General features: G+C 43.5%; 1 protein-coding gene across 1 annotated transcript in view; it reads left to right on the top strand.

The window, feature by feature from the left end:
* Positions 1-18,108, top strand: part of si (sucrase-isomaltase) — a gene marked incomplete at both ends in the record, with an annotated part of 125,140 nt that overhangs the window by 57,953 nt on the left and 49,079 nt on the right. Inside the window, 7 exons of the mRNA XM_079513813.1 lie at positions 7,394-7,450; positions 12,092-12,216; positions 12,436-12,524; positions 13,238-13,287; positions 14,456-14,629; positions 16,876-17,025; positions 17,738-17,944. Of these exons, the coding sequence (XP_079369939.1) occupies positions 7,394-7,450; positions 12,092-12,216; positions 12,436-12,524; positions 13,238-13,287; positions 14,456-14,629; positions 16,876-17,025; positions 17,738-17,944 (852 nt within the window). The remainder of the gene's footprint in view (positions 1-7,393; positions 7,451-12,091; positions 12,217-12,435; positions 12,525-13,237; positions 13,288-14,455; positions 14,630-16,875; positions 17,026-17,737; positions 17,945-18,108) is intronic.

The raw sequence follows: 18,108 nt of genomic DNA on the forward strand, positions 1-18,108 counted from the left end.
ATATTAGTTGCAATCATAGTGTAGCCATCATGTTGTGATTGTCTTGTATGTGGTGACGAGAGCTCTTTACTATTCTTGTCTTTGCAAAGACAACACTTGCTCCAGTCAGTCTTGAATTTAGGCGGTCCTGGGTCTATATTAGACATCTTGGTGAATGGTAATCAAGGTATCACACACAGTATGACCATTATCTGTATTCAGTGAATCAAGGCAGAGGGGTTATCCTTTTACCACCATCATGCACAATAAGGTATGGGATATGACTAGGTTCGACAATAAAATATATGATCTACACCTAGCCCGATCGTTCATCCAGTATCATTTAAGTCCAGTGTGATCTGTACCATTACTTATGTTGGTAAGTCCATGAATAAGTCATGTATAGCCCTTACCATTGGCTCGGCTCTCCCCTGCTGGCATACCCTGTCAATTCAGGCGCGGCTGTCTAACTGATCATACATGGTAAACTACATGTAATCTACACTAGCTAAAAGATGCAGGGCTTATTAGACCCCCCCCCCCCCACACACACACACACACACACACACACACACACACACACACACACACACACACACACACACACACACACACATACTAAACATATAATTATAAGATAATAAACTGCCATCCATTTTACCGGAGTCAGACATAACACAAACCTCTAATTTAGCAGAATATTAGGGTTCCGGGACTGATATATGGTACAAGGAAGCCAGTGAGTAAGTCCATGGGTCCAAATTTGGAATCTACATAGTGAAAAATGTATGATTTTTACAAGTCTATGGGATTTTATTGCGAAATGCAATATTACTGTATATTCAATGGCAGCCATCTTGAAAAATGGCCGCCATCTTGAAATTTCTTTTGGCACAGTGGTTTTCTCAAAAGAGCAACCCCTAAGGAGTATGTGTGCCAATTTTGGTGCTTGTATCCGCAAGTGAACGATTCTCCTGTAATTTGCATGTTATCTGCCCTGCTAAAGGTGGGTATAAAGATTTATGAATTGACTGCGTATAAACCAGAAAATATACCAGATTCGGATGAGGAGCTCAATGAGTGAAAACCAATGAAATGAGTCTGAAACAGGGATTAAGGTTAACTGAAAAATTATTATTAAACTTCAGAGAAAATAAACAGCTTTGAACAATCATGAAAAACAAACAAATGGGGCCCACTTTAAGTTGTTGACTTGAAAAGTCCCAGTTCAGTTCCTATTGATGATATTCACATGGCTGCCATCTTGCCAGCAAGGTGATACCTATGTGACACTTCCCATAGGGAGCCCATTCATCCAAACAGAAAAGTCCTCTCTAATTATATTAAACACTGTCAAAATCACCAACATTGCAGCTGTACGGAAAGGTTGAATTATCCTCTTTCAATCTGAACGTTTTGCTTAATAAAAATTCACCAGACATTTTATGAGCTACTTCCTGTCAAGAAATTCCTTGCAGATGATTATTTTCTAAGTATCAGAGTATGGAAGCGCTCGTTATCAGTAAAGCAACCTCCTGCTGCTTCCTGCATTATGTGCACATACAAAACAGGTGGTACGCATCGGCCGTTGAGTGATTGTCAACGAGCACTTCCAAACTCCAGCACTTAGAAAAAAATCTGCAAGGAATTTATTGACAGGAAGTAGCTCATAAAATGTCTACGGTGGATTTTTATGAAACAAACACTTTACAGATTGAAAGAGGATGATTCAAGCTTTCCCTACAGCTGGGTATCACCTTGCTGGCAAGATGGCTGCGGTCTGAATAAATAGAATTCAGTTAAAAATAAATAGCAATTCCAAAAAAGGACCAAGTCCTTTCAGGACTGCTTGGTCCTTTAATAATAATAATAGTCATACAGGACAAAATGAAGGAGTTCTTACTCCAAGCTCACAACGTGCTTGGAAATGTAACACACATCAGGGGAGGCGGTACAGCTGGTGCTAAACACGAGGAGCAGTGGCTCATGGAGCTCAGCTTAATGCACTGCATCACAGAGGTCACGTCCTGTAGTTGAACTTTTGTGCAACACGCTGTGGTCAAATGGGGGAAGGTAGGATAATCTATTTTTGACAGTTTCTCATTTATATGCCATGTTTGTCAAAAGCTCTCCAACTTGATCATGTGAATAGGCTACTTAACATGACGGATCTTAAAGCAATTGTTATGCTTAATTATGTGCCAGTGGCATGCAGTAATAATTATGCAGCCTATCTACAAGCTCACACGGGTCATGCTGTCACACATTTTGCGATTATATATATATATATATATATATATTATATATATATATATAAACAGCCTTTAACAGTTGTTTTTCATTGTGACGTCATGTGGCAGCCAAGTCTTTGTGCGTGCCCCCAAAGGCACCACTCACTGTGGTCACTCACAAGTGTTATTTTTTGAGGGGCGATTGCCTATAATATGTCCAGCTTTTAGTGTGTGTGCAAACACAAACTTTGTCCTAACACAAACATTAAATGCCTTTGATAATGAATGGACAATTTTGAGTGTTTGTGTAAACATAAACATTGCATTGAAGACGAAGGTGAGGACCCAAATTCTGATTGGCCGGAATGTTGATGTATCGATGATGATAAGATAAACTTTTTTTTTTTTTTTTTTTTTTACATTCCTAATAACAACAACTCTACATTGTAATGGGAGTTGCTGACAGATTCAGCTGTGGAGCTCTGAATCTGTCTTGAGAGATTAGGCAAGCACTATGTAGTCTATGACAGTCTATGACGTCATATTGATGACATCAGTGTGCTCCATATATGAGTTATTCCACGAAACCGGTGCGATTTGGGCTTTTTTTTTTTTGCCGGAAGGGTTTACTTTCTGAATATACCACAATATTAAGGACATCTTTAACTATCAGAAAAACATAATGTCCCATCTCAGGCATTCAATTAATAGTTGTAATATATTTTTATGTAGAATAATATAATATAACAGGGTTGAACATGATAACGGGGTTGTGATTTTTTACTCAAGATGGCCACTACTCTACCTATGGTGATTAAGAGGAGACCACATGGCAATGATGGCATGCATGAGATTAAGAAATCAGAAATATTGTTGAAATATCAAACACTTTTTTCACAAATAATTGTTTTCTAGCTTTATTCCATGTAACGGAGTTGAGCTGTTATGATTTACGAGCGTATGTGAGAGTATGTATAAATGACAATGATAATCATGTCATCATCAATATTGGTCAGCAACTCTACATCTGACCTCAAACCTCAAACCCTATAGATCTCCATATATGGATATATGTCAGAACCTGTTCTGAAATTCCATATGTTGATCCTTCCCCATCCATCCTTCCTCTTCGATGTTTCCCTTTTGACTGAGCCATTCATTTCCATTCAAACTCTAGACGGGACCGCCCAAAGTTATTAGTGCAGCCACGCCCGACAGCCAGAGACTGAGAAAACCAGAGTTCCCAACAGGCCCGAAAATTAAGGCCCGGCCCTCATCAAACCCTGTACACTCAAGATAAGAGATCCCTAGATCTCTATATATGGAGCTGACTGTTCTGACATTCCATATGTTGATCTGACCTCATCAATGCCTCATCAATGCCCCCATGCCAAAGCGCCAACGCTCGCCCAGCAGTCTGCCATCAACGAGACGGATGCGTGCACTCACACGCTTCTCGCCCTTAGTCTTACTGGTTGTTATGGAGGGGAGAATGACTTGTGTAACGGGGTTGAGTGCTACTGAGGAGTGCTATTTTAATGATTAATCATCTATTTCTTCAAAAACTAAACATGACCAGCAATAAAGCACAGATAGATTTATATGTGAATGGCACAAGTCATGGATATTTGTACATTATTAATAGTCATATCTCGCGTCCACTATCATCGATATCATGAACAAATTGACAAAATATGGGCTGTCTACTGAAAGAAAGCTGAAAAACTAAAATACATGTAATTTTTACACAATATTCAATTGTATTCATTTCAATTGATAAAACGTTTTAAAAAATAGTTGTTGGTGACTCAATCGATAAAATACACCTGAAAAGGTCAGAGTTTCGTGGGATGGCACGGGATTAGGTTGGACCACTGGTTGAAAAACGTTGATTTAAACTAATCAGTATTGAGTTTGACACAAAGTTGCCTCTCTCTCCCTATCTGTCTCCCTCTGTCTCCCCCTCTCTATCCCTCGTGCACGCACGCTCGCTAGTTCACTCACTCACTCACTCACTCACTCACTCACTCACTCACTCACTCACTCACTCACTCACTCACTCACTCACTCACTCACTCACTCACTCTGTAATGATGCACAAATTGTTATCAGATCAGAGTCAATGCCTCAATCGATCTCTGTGATAGATTGACTGAGGGGAGATCTCCCCCCTCTCTCTCTGTCCCCTGTCCCCTCTGGTCTTCCTCTACGCCACACACACGTGCGCGTACGCACGTACGCCCGTACACACACGTACGCGCATGCACACACACACACACACGCGCGCACGCACGCACGCACGCACGCACGCACGCACGCACGCACGCACGCACGCACGCACGCACGCACGCACGCACGCACACACACCCAACCCTCTGCAGCCCCTTCATCAAACGTTTGCTTCCCCCATCTCATCTGCATTCTCTTAATCAGCTGCACTCAACTCACCCCCTGTGATCTCATCTCATGTCATGCTACTTCATCTCTCTCTGCCTCCCGTCCTCCGCCCATCATCTCTCTCATCCCCCTTTACCCAGTCTATGCCATCTGATCACCCTGCTGGTGTGAGTCTTCGCACTGCCAGATCAAATCTTCCTTGAGGGATAGCGGGGCTTTGAGCGCGTATGCAAGGCTCTTTGTTTACGCTGGTCCCACTCAATCACATTTACTCACTTAACGTCTCTCGCGTCCGTCAGCGGGGTGACTGATGGGCAACAGGAGTGAACCAGGCACCAGAAGACGAGGTGCGGGGTGAGCATCCATCTCCGGAGGCCGTTGGGCCCCTCGGGGCTGTGTTTGTATGGTGACATGACAGGCTGTCCAGATTTGCGTTTGGAAATAAGACCCAGGGACAGAGCGTTAAGTGTTCTAATTTCTTGGGTGTTTTTAACAACCCTATTTTAGGCATTCAAATACTATATCCGAAAATGTTTGATCTACAAGTTCACACGCGTCGCATCTTCTTCTATTTTTATGCACCACTGTCAAACAACAAAGTTATCCATTTATTAGTTTCCTCCTGTTAGTCACCAACACCGCAATATGGCCAAAGGTATATTGGGATGTCATGTGTTGGACGGTGGATAATACAGTGGCAGTGAACCACATGGTTCCCAGTTCCCGGTTTGATCCCTGTGGCTCCCCCTGTGTTAGGGCCTGTACTCACGAGGACGATTTCGGTGTTTCTCGGGCAAGTAATTAGCCGATCTGCCCTTTTTGTCACACGGAGACGGCGTTTTGGGGGACTTTAACGGCTAATTTTGAAACTACCTTCCAGAGTGGGAAAGTTTGGAGACGCGACTTTCACGTCTCCGTGTGTACAGCGAATGCCGCCTAATTTGCTGAAACGGTGATGTCATAGTCCCCTCGCCCCCTCCAAACTAACTAGTGTTAATGGTTTATTTCACCATAACCACTTACATATAAGTATCACAGCTATTTTATATTTGCACATAATGTCTATAAATCTCTTCTCCAAAAATAGCCGATCTGCAGCCCGCATGCACGAGCTTGTAGAGGAGCTATTTTTGGAGAACAGATATAAATTATGGTGATTACCAATCCGGAAAGACAAGAAAAAAAACGGATCTTCTACATTATTGTTACTATTAAATGGTGTAGTGTAGAATAGATTAGTATATAGGCTATACAAGATAGGCAGCACAGCCACCGCACGTTCCTCTCAGGCAGGTCTGACTGCGCAGTGCACAGTGCAAAGCATGCATGGACCTCATCAAAGTGCTTCTCTTCTTGGGTGGAAATTAAACATTCTTTGTGTAACTTCAAAACGGCTTTGCATTGAGAGACCACAGGTAGGATAAACACATTGTTTACTGTCCATATTCCTCTATAAACGGCCTGTTTTCACTGTTTCCAATTGCTCTTTTTTATACTTTTGTAGGCTATAGCCTATGTGCAATGATTAGCTGTGCTGCCACTGCCAGCAGGTGTAATCAATCTATAAACGAGCAATTATCTGACATTCAGAGGTGTTGCGCACCAGCGAATATATATTCAATCTCCAAAGTCAAACTCATAAATTCACAATGTACCATGCCAATAATTAACATAACCGCAATGTAGACGCAGTAAAGCTTTATATCGTTCACAAAACTTAGGCGGGGAACAGCCCGCGACGTCCTCGTGAAGGCAGCCCCTTAGTGTCAAAGAGCCCTTGACACTAACTTTGCATGGTTTCCTTTGTCGTCAGTGTGTGAATGTATAATACACATGCTAAATTGCTTTCTGCTTTGGATAAGTAACCCAATATAAATGCACCATAGGCTACAGGATGTAGTAGAATAAGTAGATGACCATATGTTTGGTCTGTTGAAATAGGTTTTAGGTTTCCTACCATGAGGAATATCCTCATGGATAGTTTGTTTTCTTACACACACACACACACACACACACACACACACACACACACACACACACACACACACACACACACACACACACACACACACACACACACACACACACACACACACACACACACACGCGCGCGCACCTTCCATCGTTCCTTCTTACCATGTATTGCTACATCTGCTGCCATCCTGTCATCTCTCTCTCTGTTGGTCCTATACTGACAGGCCTATGAAGGGTTTAAAATGGGACATGCGGATGAAATGGACTGATAGAGACGAGAGAAAAGCATGACAGAGAGCATGTGAGAGAGAAAGAGGAGAGAGATAAAGCTTGTGTTGAGATTGGGAGCGGCGAATGGCGATGGACAATGACACTGGAACCTTGTGATGGACGGCTCTGGCCTACACAGAGGACACACATTTCATAATGTGGTCTTTTTTTAAAGGACATGTAGTTCACACTATCCCTGTGTGCATTGTCTGTTCTCTCTCTCTCCTGCTCTTTTCTCTCGTCAGAAAGTGTGTGACAGCTATCAAATACTTGGCTCTCTGCTATTGATTGTTCTTGTCTGTCCCTCACCTTAAGCCAAAGGCTGTCACCCATCGGTCACCAATTGATGACCGATGTCTTTTCCATCGGCCTATATACTTATTATTGTGTGCACACTGAGCAATCTTTCCCTGTATCTTGAAATCGTTCTGTTTTTAAATGAACTCAATGCAGTGTTTGTTTAACTTGGAGATCAGTTGCAAAACTATCTTTTCAACAACTTAAAAAATGTCTTCATTGTAATCTGTGATTGTCTCTTCCAGGGTGTGGAGACAGTGAGGGCATATGTGCCAGATGCCGTTTGGTATGACTATGAGTCGGTAAGTCGAGCTGTCTCCTGCTAGATCCACAAATACTCCTCACACGCTGCTTAACGGGGTAATCTCTCAAGAGATGCTGCAGCTAGACGCAGCTAGGTTCCCAGGGGGAGAGGAGGCGGGCTCATAGGTTGGTGAACCAATAGGGAGCCGGAGACGGTTTTCAGTTTGAATCCGCCCCTCTATAGTCCATGAAAAGCTTGGCTACTTCCAGGCTACGCTACTGCCACTCAGACTGCACATACAAGTTTCACTGGCTGAGTGCTGCTGCCTCCTCTATCCATCATTTCAAATGAAAAGCCCTCCAGTGTTTCATAAACGGGCCAGCCATATATACAGTACTCGGCTTTGACCCAGCCTTGTTACTTTCCTGCAGCCCATTTTCACCAGGAATAATGATGACTTAATTAGGCGCTTGCATATAAGGGACATTAAATGAAGGGCATAAACCGAACACACATGCACACGTACTGACAGATAGACAGACAGACAGGCAGGCAGGCAGGCAGGCAGACAGACAGACAGACAGACAGACAGACAGACAGACAGACAGACAGACAGACAGACAGACAGACAGACAGACAGACAGACAGACAGACAGACAGACAGACAGACAGACAGACAGACAGACGCACGCACGCACACTGGCCACATGTATCACATGAAAGGCTTTTGCCTGGGGGTTTTGTCTAAGACAGAGAGATAAGCTAGTGAGAGTAGGGACAATGACAATGAGTGAAAGAGAGGATGGGGGGTGCGGGGCGACTGACTATTTCCCCGGCAAACAGATAAAAGAGGTGTTGAGTTCCTTTGGGACCTTATTTAGGCGTCACGCAGACAGTGTAAAGTCACCCGTTGATCTGATGAGATTGATGATTAGATTGGCTGTGCTGCTGCCACTTATTTTCCTGGTTGGGCCACTGCGATATCTGTGTGTTATGTGCATGCGGGAGTGAACAGGGGGTTTGGGTGATGGAGAGAAATGATCAAGAAAAAACAAATTGGCTGGAAAGGGCTAAAGTGACATCAAAGAGAAAGAAAAGTAGCGGGCGAGAGGAAGAGGAAGGGGATACACCAGAGATGAGGAAGGCCATGACAGGAGGCATGGCAAGGAAAAAAGTAGAGGAGAAGAAAGCATTAGGCCAGCAGGGATAAAGGTAGAGTCCGGTGGTGGAACAGGTAGAGAGGGAAGAGCAGGAGTGAAGAGAGGGGAAGGGATTGAGGAGACCTACTTAAGGCTGACAATGAGAAGCTGATAAGATATGAAATTGCCTATAGACGCTTCAGTAACTCGCACCTACGCACATGCCCATACTAAACGGGACACTCCGACAAATAAGTGTTCCCTCTCTCTAAGACTCACACACGCGCACACACATTCATGCACCACGCACACACACATACACACAATTGGAACGGAGAGAAAAGGGATAAAAACAGAATTAGAGCAGAGTGAGAGAGAAGAGGAGGGAGAGAGAGAGAGGAAGAATGAGGAGAGAGTTTAATTGTCTTGGTCTGGTCGGAGGATTCAGTCCTCCGGGACTCAGAAATTAGCTGTGCTCTTTTGAGGCCCTCCGAAATATGAAAGTGTGTGTGTGGGAGAGAGAGAGAGAGAGAGAGAGAGATATAGAGAGAGAGAGAGAGAGAATGAGAGGACAATGAAGAGAGTTAATCTACCCCTCCATTCGTAGAAATAAGTGCTTATTTGAGCAATTGTACTCTCACTTTTATGTATTTCTAGCAAAAAAAGAAAAGAAAATAGCTGCATACAGGGTACGTAAAGCCTCAAGTGACCCAATCACTCCATTGAAATTTCTAAACATTTTTGAAAAGCTCTCAAAATGGTATGATTATAGCCATTGTTCAATGGTACAATGTAATGTTCTGCATCTTACCTATGCAGTATTTTGCTTAATGGAAATATGCTGTGCTTTCAATGCAAGTTTTGACAGAATTAGCCTTGTGTGGCCAGCCCTCCAATCTCGCTCTGCTCTGAATGGAGGTCAGGAGAAACTCACTAGAATGAGCGAGCAGCTTAGTCACTCTGGCGTGGCTAAACTGTGACTGAGAGTGCTTACGTATGTGTTAGGACCAGCTGAGACCCTCTGTGTTTTTCAATCGGGTGCATGGGAATACAAGAATTTTATTAAAACAACCATCTACATATCTGTCAGCCAAAATGGAAGAAGATTTTATGAAAACATTGCCTGAATTATAATAATACAAGAAAGATTTATTATCCGCATCTAAACCCACCAAACAGGTGTTCTTGGCGTAATGCTATACCTGCTGCAATCGCAATGAGTTGTTTCACTTATCAATAATGTGCACACCCGGGTGAACCCCTCTCCATCTATGGAACGGCTCTCAAGTCCCTGACCATATGGCCCAGACCCTTTTCTATGCACTTTTTACCTGGACAAATGTCAAGGCTTTCTTCTAGAGAAAGCAAGCCTGGAATCTGAGTTTATGACAGAATAAACCAAAACCACTTTTTTGTAAGGTCATTCAAAGGGGACTTTTGGTTCACATTATATTCTCAGATACAGCAAGCATCACCAACTCTTATTTTAAAAAGGCTATGTTCTGTGTTTGTTCCGAGGGGATTTCCCTGCTCTGTGTTCAGTATAAGTAAAGGAGACTTGTACTTAAAGGACAGCATTTTTGAGTGGTGCAACCACTCCAAGGAACAGCAATGTCCCTATGTCCCTATGTTTAGTACCAATGTCCCTATGTTTAGAGTACCAATTTCCCTATGTTTAGAGTACCACTGTTGCACCACTCACTTCAGACCGGTCTGATTTTACATTAACATAAATTATAGGCAAACGCAGACAACGCCGAGGTTCCACCCTGTAACGAGACATATTCCCCTGCAGCCACTGTGTTTGTGGTCTACTGACCTTTATGTTTCTGGATCTGTTGAGGAGCTGACAGTAAACTATTCTCTACGAGATTGAAATAGGAGACTACTGGAGATGGGTTGGATTGTACAACCTACAGTTTGAGAGTTAAAGGCCATAGTGTAAAGGAGACTGGTAGGACTCAGGCTGATTCCTGCCCTTCCTGCCTGGCAGAGATAACAAATGGTCTCACCTGTCTACTAGTCCTTGGGCTAGAGGCCTATTTCTGGGATATCGGTACCACTAAAAGGGACAAAGGTTGCATAATATGATTTTTGTATTGCTACATGTCTTTAGTTTATGAAATGATATGATAGCAATCTCAAAATGGCAGCTGATTGTTTGTTTTCAGCCCTTATGTCTGGTATCTGATGACATAATTTGGTACATATAGTGAATGGCATAACTTGGCAACTAATGGGACGATTTGGATGATTCTGCTGTCAAAGTATAGGTTTTCTGGGGTGCTGAGTTGATTTCTGAGATGACTGAAGCAATTCAAGTTTGGTCAAAGGTCAAAGGTAATTTTCGATCCAAAATGTTAACAAAACTGGCATATCTTGGCCTTGACTTTTATGTTGACCTTGATCTCAATAATATGTAGCAAAAAAAAAAGTGTAGCAAATAAACAACAAATAAGCTCAATAGTTGTATTATCACTATAATCACAAATAGCCTATTACACCAGTCTCATTTACTGCCAAATGTATTTTCCTGTCTGTTCTCCCCTTGCCAAGGCCTTTTCAGTCAGGTCCTTATTTTGAGGCAAAGATTAGCCCAGGTCGTAAACTGGAAGTTAGCAAATGCTAACAGATCGACCCGCGATGTCTTTATAATAAGGGCCTTTCTCGGCCCCACCCCTCTCCCATTGTGTATATTGTGTTTAGGATCCAAGATGGCCGCAACACCAGGAGGGGGTGGGGCGGAGGTGAGCGGATGGGGTCGACATATGCCCTTACTGGGCTGCATTCAAGACACTTGCCTTGTGTCTGACACCTGTCTTGTGTCTGAACACAGCTTTGATGGATGTGTTCTGCCCCCCTCCCCCCATCAAACAAAATGTTTGGTCAAACCACATGGGCTTCCATTGGAAATGCATTGGAGCGGCCATTAAAGACATACACAGGACAGACACAAGACACTAAGACAGGTGTCTTGAATGTGTGAATGCAGCCCAGTAAGGGCTATGTCGACCCCACCCGCTCACCTCCGCCCCACCCCCTCCTGGTGCTGCGTCCTGGATCCTAAACACAATATAAACAATTGGAGAGGGGTGGGGCTGAGAAAGGCCCTTATTCATCTAAATGGTTTCTACATCCTCATAAAACCAATAAAAAGAGGTATCGCTCATGTTTCTATGATGTATAATTCAGCATGTATTTTGTTATATTATGATGTTGGTCATGTCCAATTTGTCCATCCATGGCACAAACATCAGAAATGTGCATAAAAGTGAATATTTTTGGAGTTTAGACAACAATGAATTATGTGGTTTTGCATAATCACAGTATACCACTAAAATGGTATTCAGCTGCCCTTCTGAAACTGCTATCACACATTTTCTCACTCCTGGATGTCAGACGAACAAAATGATACCACACATGTCTTGTCCCTTTTAGTGATACCGATATCTCATTCGGCCCAGGGACTATACTGGACAATCTATAAACCAAAGATACATTTAAATACCTCTGCACATTAGGAGTGTCTCTCTCACAGGTTGTCTTGCTCCACCATATAGATGGAGCGATTGGCAGCCCGCAGGCAGCATGTTGACATGTACCTGCCAGCAGACAAGCTTGGTTTACACATCAGAGGAGGAGCTATTCTCCCCACCCAGAGACCAGCTGTTACCACCACCTACAGGTATGCATACATGCACACATGGATCCTATTTGGTTTAATACCATATCCATCTGTGAATGTTTGTACAGGTGTCTATAGGGATTCCTTTGTTGATTATCCAACTGTGTGTGTGAGTGTGTGAGTGTGTATGCGCGCGTGCGTGCGTGCGTGTGTGTGTTTTGCGCGTGCGTGCATGCGTGTGCATGCGTGGTGTGTATATGCATGTGTGTATTTTAACAGTCGCCGTCAGCCAATGGGTTTGATCGTTGCCCTGGACGACAATAGCCAAGCAGCAGGGGAGCTATTCTGGGATGATGGAGACACCCGAGGTAATGTGTATACGTGCATGTTTTTGTGTGTGCGTGCACATGTGTGTGTGTGTGTGTGCACAGTCTGCACACACAGACAGTTTAGTCTTGGTTTAGTCTCGCTAAGGCGTAAACTAACCATTACTTCTTGTGGACTTGATTCACATTAAACTCACTAACCTTTAAAGCATAACCCTAACCTTAACCGCATTGTACCCAATGCCCAACCTTAGCTGAAAGACACTGACACAAGCCTAAACAAGAGCTTTTAGGATACCATCAGGCATTTTTGCTCAATTTATGTTGGTTCATCCTAGCATGTCTATTATATCACGTGTAAGCGAGATTGAACGTGCCCCTGACACTTTAAGACTAAATGGACCAATGGATGTATGGCACGCCTGCTGGCATGACGCCAGATTGGGTTGTGAACAGTAACACGCTGTGCATACTTATCTTGTTATGACTGCAGAGGTGAAGCTTAGAGAGAACTCTGCATGAATCACACGTACTGTTTACAACCACTGGCATTCAGGTAATAAGGTTACATTTATAATTATCACTAATACAGTAGCACCACAGCACTTTGAGAAAATATACACGTGTGTACACATATACACTGCAGTGCTGAGAAAAGGGGAGCAAGGAAGGGAAGGAAACCAGATATAGAAAATAAATATTTTAAAAAGGCAACCAACCAATGTTTAATCTTACTTTAACTTTTCCCTCAACAGCAACAGTTGAAACCGGCAACCACATCCACTACAAGTTCTCTTTGTTCAATGTAAGTTTGACCCTCTAATGTCATGCCGTGAAACAAGTCCAGGTGCGCCTTGGGATTGTATGACAACCACACATTTTCATTGCATAATATACAGCTAAACAAAATAGGTTGGAAAGTTCTAATTACATATCAGTACTTTGTGTGCACTGCACTCATACTGTAATCTCTCAAGAACAGAATCTGAGCTGCGCTACCGAATCTGTCAGCAGGGCCATTCAGAATGTGTATACACCACAGGAAGTGGAGGGCTAAGGGCGGGCCAAACGGGCAACATCCTGTTATACACATTCTATTGAGGCCTGCCCCCAGAGGCAAATGCATAGGAAACAAACAGCAGAGGGCGCTGTTTCTCCTTTTTCGCCGATGGGTACCCAGATTGCTCATACAGAGACGAGTTCTATCCACCTTCTTTGGGGCATTTCATTATAGATACACTTAATTTATTAATGTATGTATTGTTTCACACATTTTCAAAAATAGCTTGAATTGTAAGGTCACAATACATTGCAGTGTGATCACATGGCACTTGAAGAGCTTGAAGACTTCCACTATGAATGCAAGGGTGCCTTGAGATTTTGACTTGCCCATTGCTGTGCCCTGAAACCACACATTCCTGCAGAGCTGACCACTTTACACTGTGCAGAGTGCAGAACATCAGTTCCACTGTACAAAATAATAATCAGTGGCACTGCACTCAGCATTTATCCATGCTGCACTGAGATCCTGGATGTTAGTTTTGCAGGCCAATGCAGGGGTAGAGGTACTCTCAGAGTTACACATTGATACAGGAACACAGATTCTTCGGCTGGACGTAGTGCGTGGAAGGAACACGTTATTCCAACCAGTTCCTATCTCCTCCATCAGGCGCCCCGGCTGTCCAGGGGGAGGTAGTTTAGAGATCAGGATTACTGCATACATGTTTTTTGTGAGGGTATATAGGGGACACCGGTAGAACATGCAAACTCCACACAGAAAGCTCAGTAGATCTGTACATGGCACACATTGGATTTGGTGGGTGGGTGGGTGAGTGAGTGAGTGAGTGAGTGAGTGAGTGAGTGAGTGAGTGAGTGAGTGCAGCGTGCAAGATTTTATTGATAAGATACTGTGACTGTGTTCACTTGTAATGACTGCAAATGAAGCACTTCCATTGGGACCTTTGTCTCCATAGGGAGAACTGACCATGCAGGCGACCCACGCTAGTTACAAGGACCCCAACAACCTCACGTTCGAGAACATCACAGTGCTCGGAGTTGCATTTCCCCCCTCTGCTGTTTCCATAACCCACGGGGACACCATTACAATACTGTCTGAAAGGAACATACACCATGACACAGACAAGAAGGTAGCACGCACGCACGCACGCACGCACGCACGCACGCACGCACGCACGCACGCACGCACGCACGCACGCACGCACGCACGCACACACACACACACACACACACACACACACACACACACACACACACACACACACACACACACACACACACGTTGTATAGCAACACTAGCCCCATTTGAAACGAAGGCTACTTCTATTTCCCATTGTCATTTGTTTCAATAACCCATGAAGGAAAGTGACTGTACATTTCAAGGTTAGCCTCTAAAGTGTAAAGAATGATGGTAGGATGTCAGGATGGCAATACGTTTGTGTGAGAGTGTGCTCCCATGCGTGTGTATGTGTGCGCCCCTGCAGACTCTTGTGTGAAAAAGATTGTTTTTTGTTATACTTTAGTTTCACTGTATTTTCTGTTTGTGTGTGTGTGTGCGTGCGTGCGTGCGACCGTGCGTGCGTGCACGCATGTATTTTCAAGGTCTGTCATGAAAAACAACATTGTACTTACAGTCTAGGTATACATAGCAATTTCCTACGTGTGGAAGAATGAATGTGCCGGTGAAGTTAAACACAAGCTTGTCCGTTCATCCATCACGGTCGGTCCGTCCTGACAGGAAGGCTGTGGAGATTTCTCTCCACGACCTTGTTGTGCCAAGTATTTGTTACACTTGTACAAATATGGTACTTACAGCCAGTTAGTGCACCAACCATTAGCCTCTTTGTGAGTCTTAAGGACCCAAGAAACCCATGTCATTCAATTCTATTTCATCTAAAAAAGGGGATGCAGGACTTAACATTAACTTTTTGAGGCACTTGTACTTCAGCACTAGCAAACAAATACATGCTGCATGGCAACATATACTGTGATGTCCATTTGTCTATGTTTTTGGTTTTTGGTTGTAAAATAATAGGCCTAGAATGTCTGTGATCTTACATACATTTCATGTATTCCAAATACAGATCGGTCCTCTCCGTGCACGAATGAAAAAGCAGAACGAAAAAAAAAAGAATGGTTAATTTATTCATTCATTCATTCAAACCTTTATTTATTCTCGAGAGACATTGAGGTTTCCCTCATTTGCAGTGTGTCGAGACACAGTACAACATAATACAACATTTTCAAAGCAATAAACAAAACAAAACAAATGAAACAGAACAGCAACATTTCCTCATTGTGTGATCTAATACAATTATGCAAAATGCAGACACTTGGGGTAAGTCTGCAATCAAAGATTTAAATTGACCGTATGCAGGTCTTTAATTTAAGCAAGTCACTCCACGTGGTTGGGGCACTAAAACAAAAGGCTGTTTTCTCCAGTTCTGTGTTTACATTTGGAACCTTTAGTGTAAGCCAGTGACTGGAGTGTGTCCTACTGTATATGATTACAATCCCGCAGAGGTTTAATATACAACGGTAAAGTCCCATCAATTGCTTTAAAAATAAACAGATACCAATGTTTATTTCGTCTGTCGGCCAAGGAAGGCCAGCCCACTCTGTCATATAGGATGCAGTGATGAGTTCTATAAGGTTAACCAGATATAAATCGCAGAGCAGAGTGATAAACTGCATCCAAGGGATTCATGAGGACAGAAGGAGCAGCTTACATGAGTGCTTGTAGCACTCGTGTACAATCACGCATGTTCGTGCTGGACTGAACATGAAAACTTCCTTTGGGAACAGTCGACGTATATGGTGCACATAACTGACAGACGTGCATTGCGATTGTTGTGGGGTAATATTAATCACACCACCTGCCAATTGTGTGCTCCACGCATTTGTGCTTCCCAAAGGAAGTTTTGCTATGTTCAGCCCTGAGATCATTCTGGGCCCTTCGCCGGAGAAAATGTTGTCCGTGTGCAGCTCGTGGAAAAATGGTTTTCTAGAACTTTCAAATTAATATGAAACTAGAGGACAATATCTGACTCTGAGTCTTAGGAATTCATTATTGGGTGAGTACTAGAGTTCCCGACATTTTAGGGCAGGGTCGGGCCTAAAATCTATGCTAATTAGCCGGGTGGATTTGATTTTAATATGTTTTATAATCATCGAGCCATAAGATTGATCGCTCAGTTAGCACAAGGCCAATTGCCGTTTAAAATAAATTAATAAGTGACAGAGTAAAACAAACATTGTTTCTAACCCCATGGAAATGTTTTCTGTTCAATAATCTTAGTTATTCCATCCTTCCCCCTTGTCTCCTCTCCCTGTGAATTTCGTTTTTCCTCACCCGGGCCAACACCACTCTTCCCAGGTTCTTTCCCTGCGAGGCCTCTCTCTGGCCCTGGGTCAGACGTACGTGGTGCGATGGGACCAGGTGGTTACAGAGTACCAACGCTTCGACTGTCACCCAGAGGAGCATGCTGATGAGGCAAAGTGCCATGCCAGGGGCTGCATCTGGGAGGTATGGGGAGAGCAGAGTTGATCATTCACACACATCACAAAGTGCCATGCCAGGGGCTGCATCTGGGAGGTATGGGGAGAGCAGAGTTGATCATTCACACACATCACATCACCAGCTATATAAAAATAACGTTTGTATCGCAGAAGCATGAGCATGGACACATAAGCAGGAACGCAAAGCCACGTGTAAGTGGTTTGATGCGGCAATTGTCAGAGTGGTTTATTTGTTTGTGTTTGACTGTTTGCTGCTTTGTTCGCACACATCCCTATGCACCCGCCTAGCCCATAGAATGGAAATTGGTGTTAGTCCTGTAAAAGTCAATCAGAAATGTGGTCCAGCGGTGCAGGCACCTAGTCAGTCAGTCAGTCAGTCAGTCAGTCAGAATTTTGTAATAATTTCAGTCATCAATGTTTATATTGCGCATTGCAGCTTGTTTTCTTTTTGGGCTTGACCCCGTCTTATAGCTTCAGTAACTTCAGTAAAACTTCAAATATTTATTCAAAAATTACAAAAGATGTATGCTGCTAGTAGCCTATATACTAGTGTACATAGCAACAAGAAAACCAAAAGGCAGTTAAGTAGCGGAACAAATCGGTACCAGGCCGGGGGATGACCGCAAGATCGGGCTCCCCCCGAACCGAATAAACGAGGAATATTAAAAAATCAAATATTAATTTACCACTACTTCTTTCTGTGTTTCTCGTCCGTCCAGCCAGCAAACCTTGAAAAGGTCCCATGGTGTTTCTATCCTCAAGACTACGGCTACACTTATACAACAGTAAAGCAGACTGCGTCTGGTATGATCTTTGACCTCAGCCGCAACAGCAAGTACCGAAGCATCAACCGGCCAGGGTCGCCAGACATCAGTACACTCCGTGCGGAGATCCGGTACCACAGTGAGCACATGCTACAGTTCAAGGTATGTATGTCACGCCCTGCGTCTACCACCACGCAGTCCATGTTGTTGTTGTTTCTCGGTGAATATTGTGTGAGACACACACACACACACACACACACACACACACACACACACACACACACACACACACACACACACACACACACACACACACACACACACAC

Source organism: Electrona antarctica (genome assembly GCF_951216825.1).
Source record: "Electrona antarctica genome assembly, chromosome: 11".
Lineage (NCBI taxonomy): Eukaryota > Metazoa > Chordata > Actinopteri > Myctophiformes > Myctophidae > Electrona > Electrona antarctica.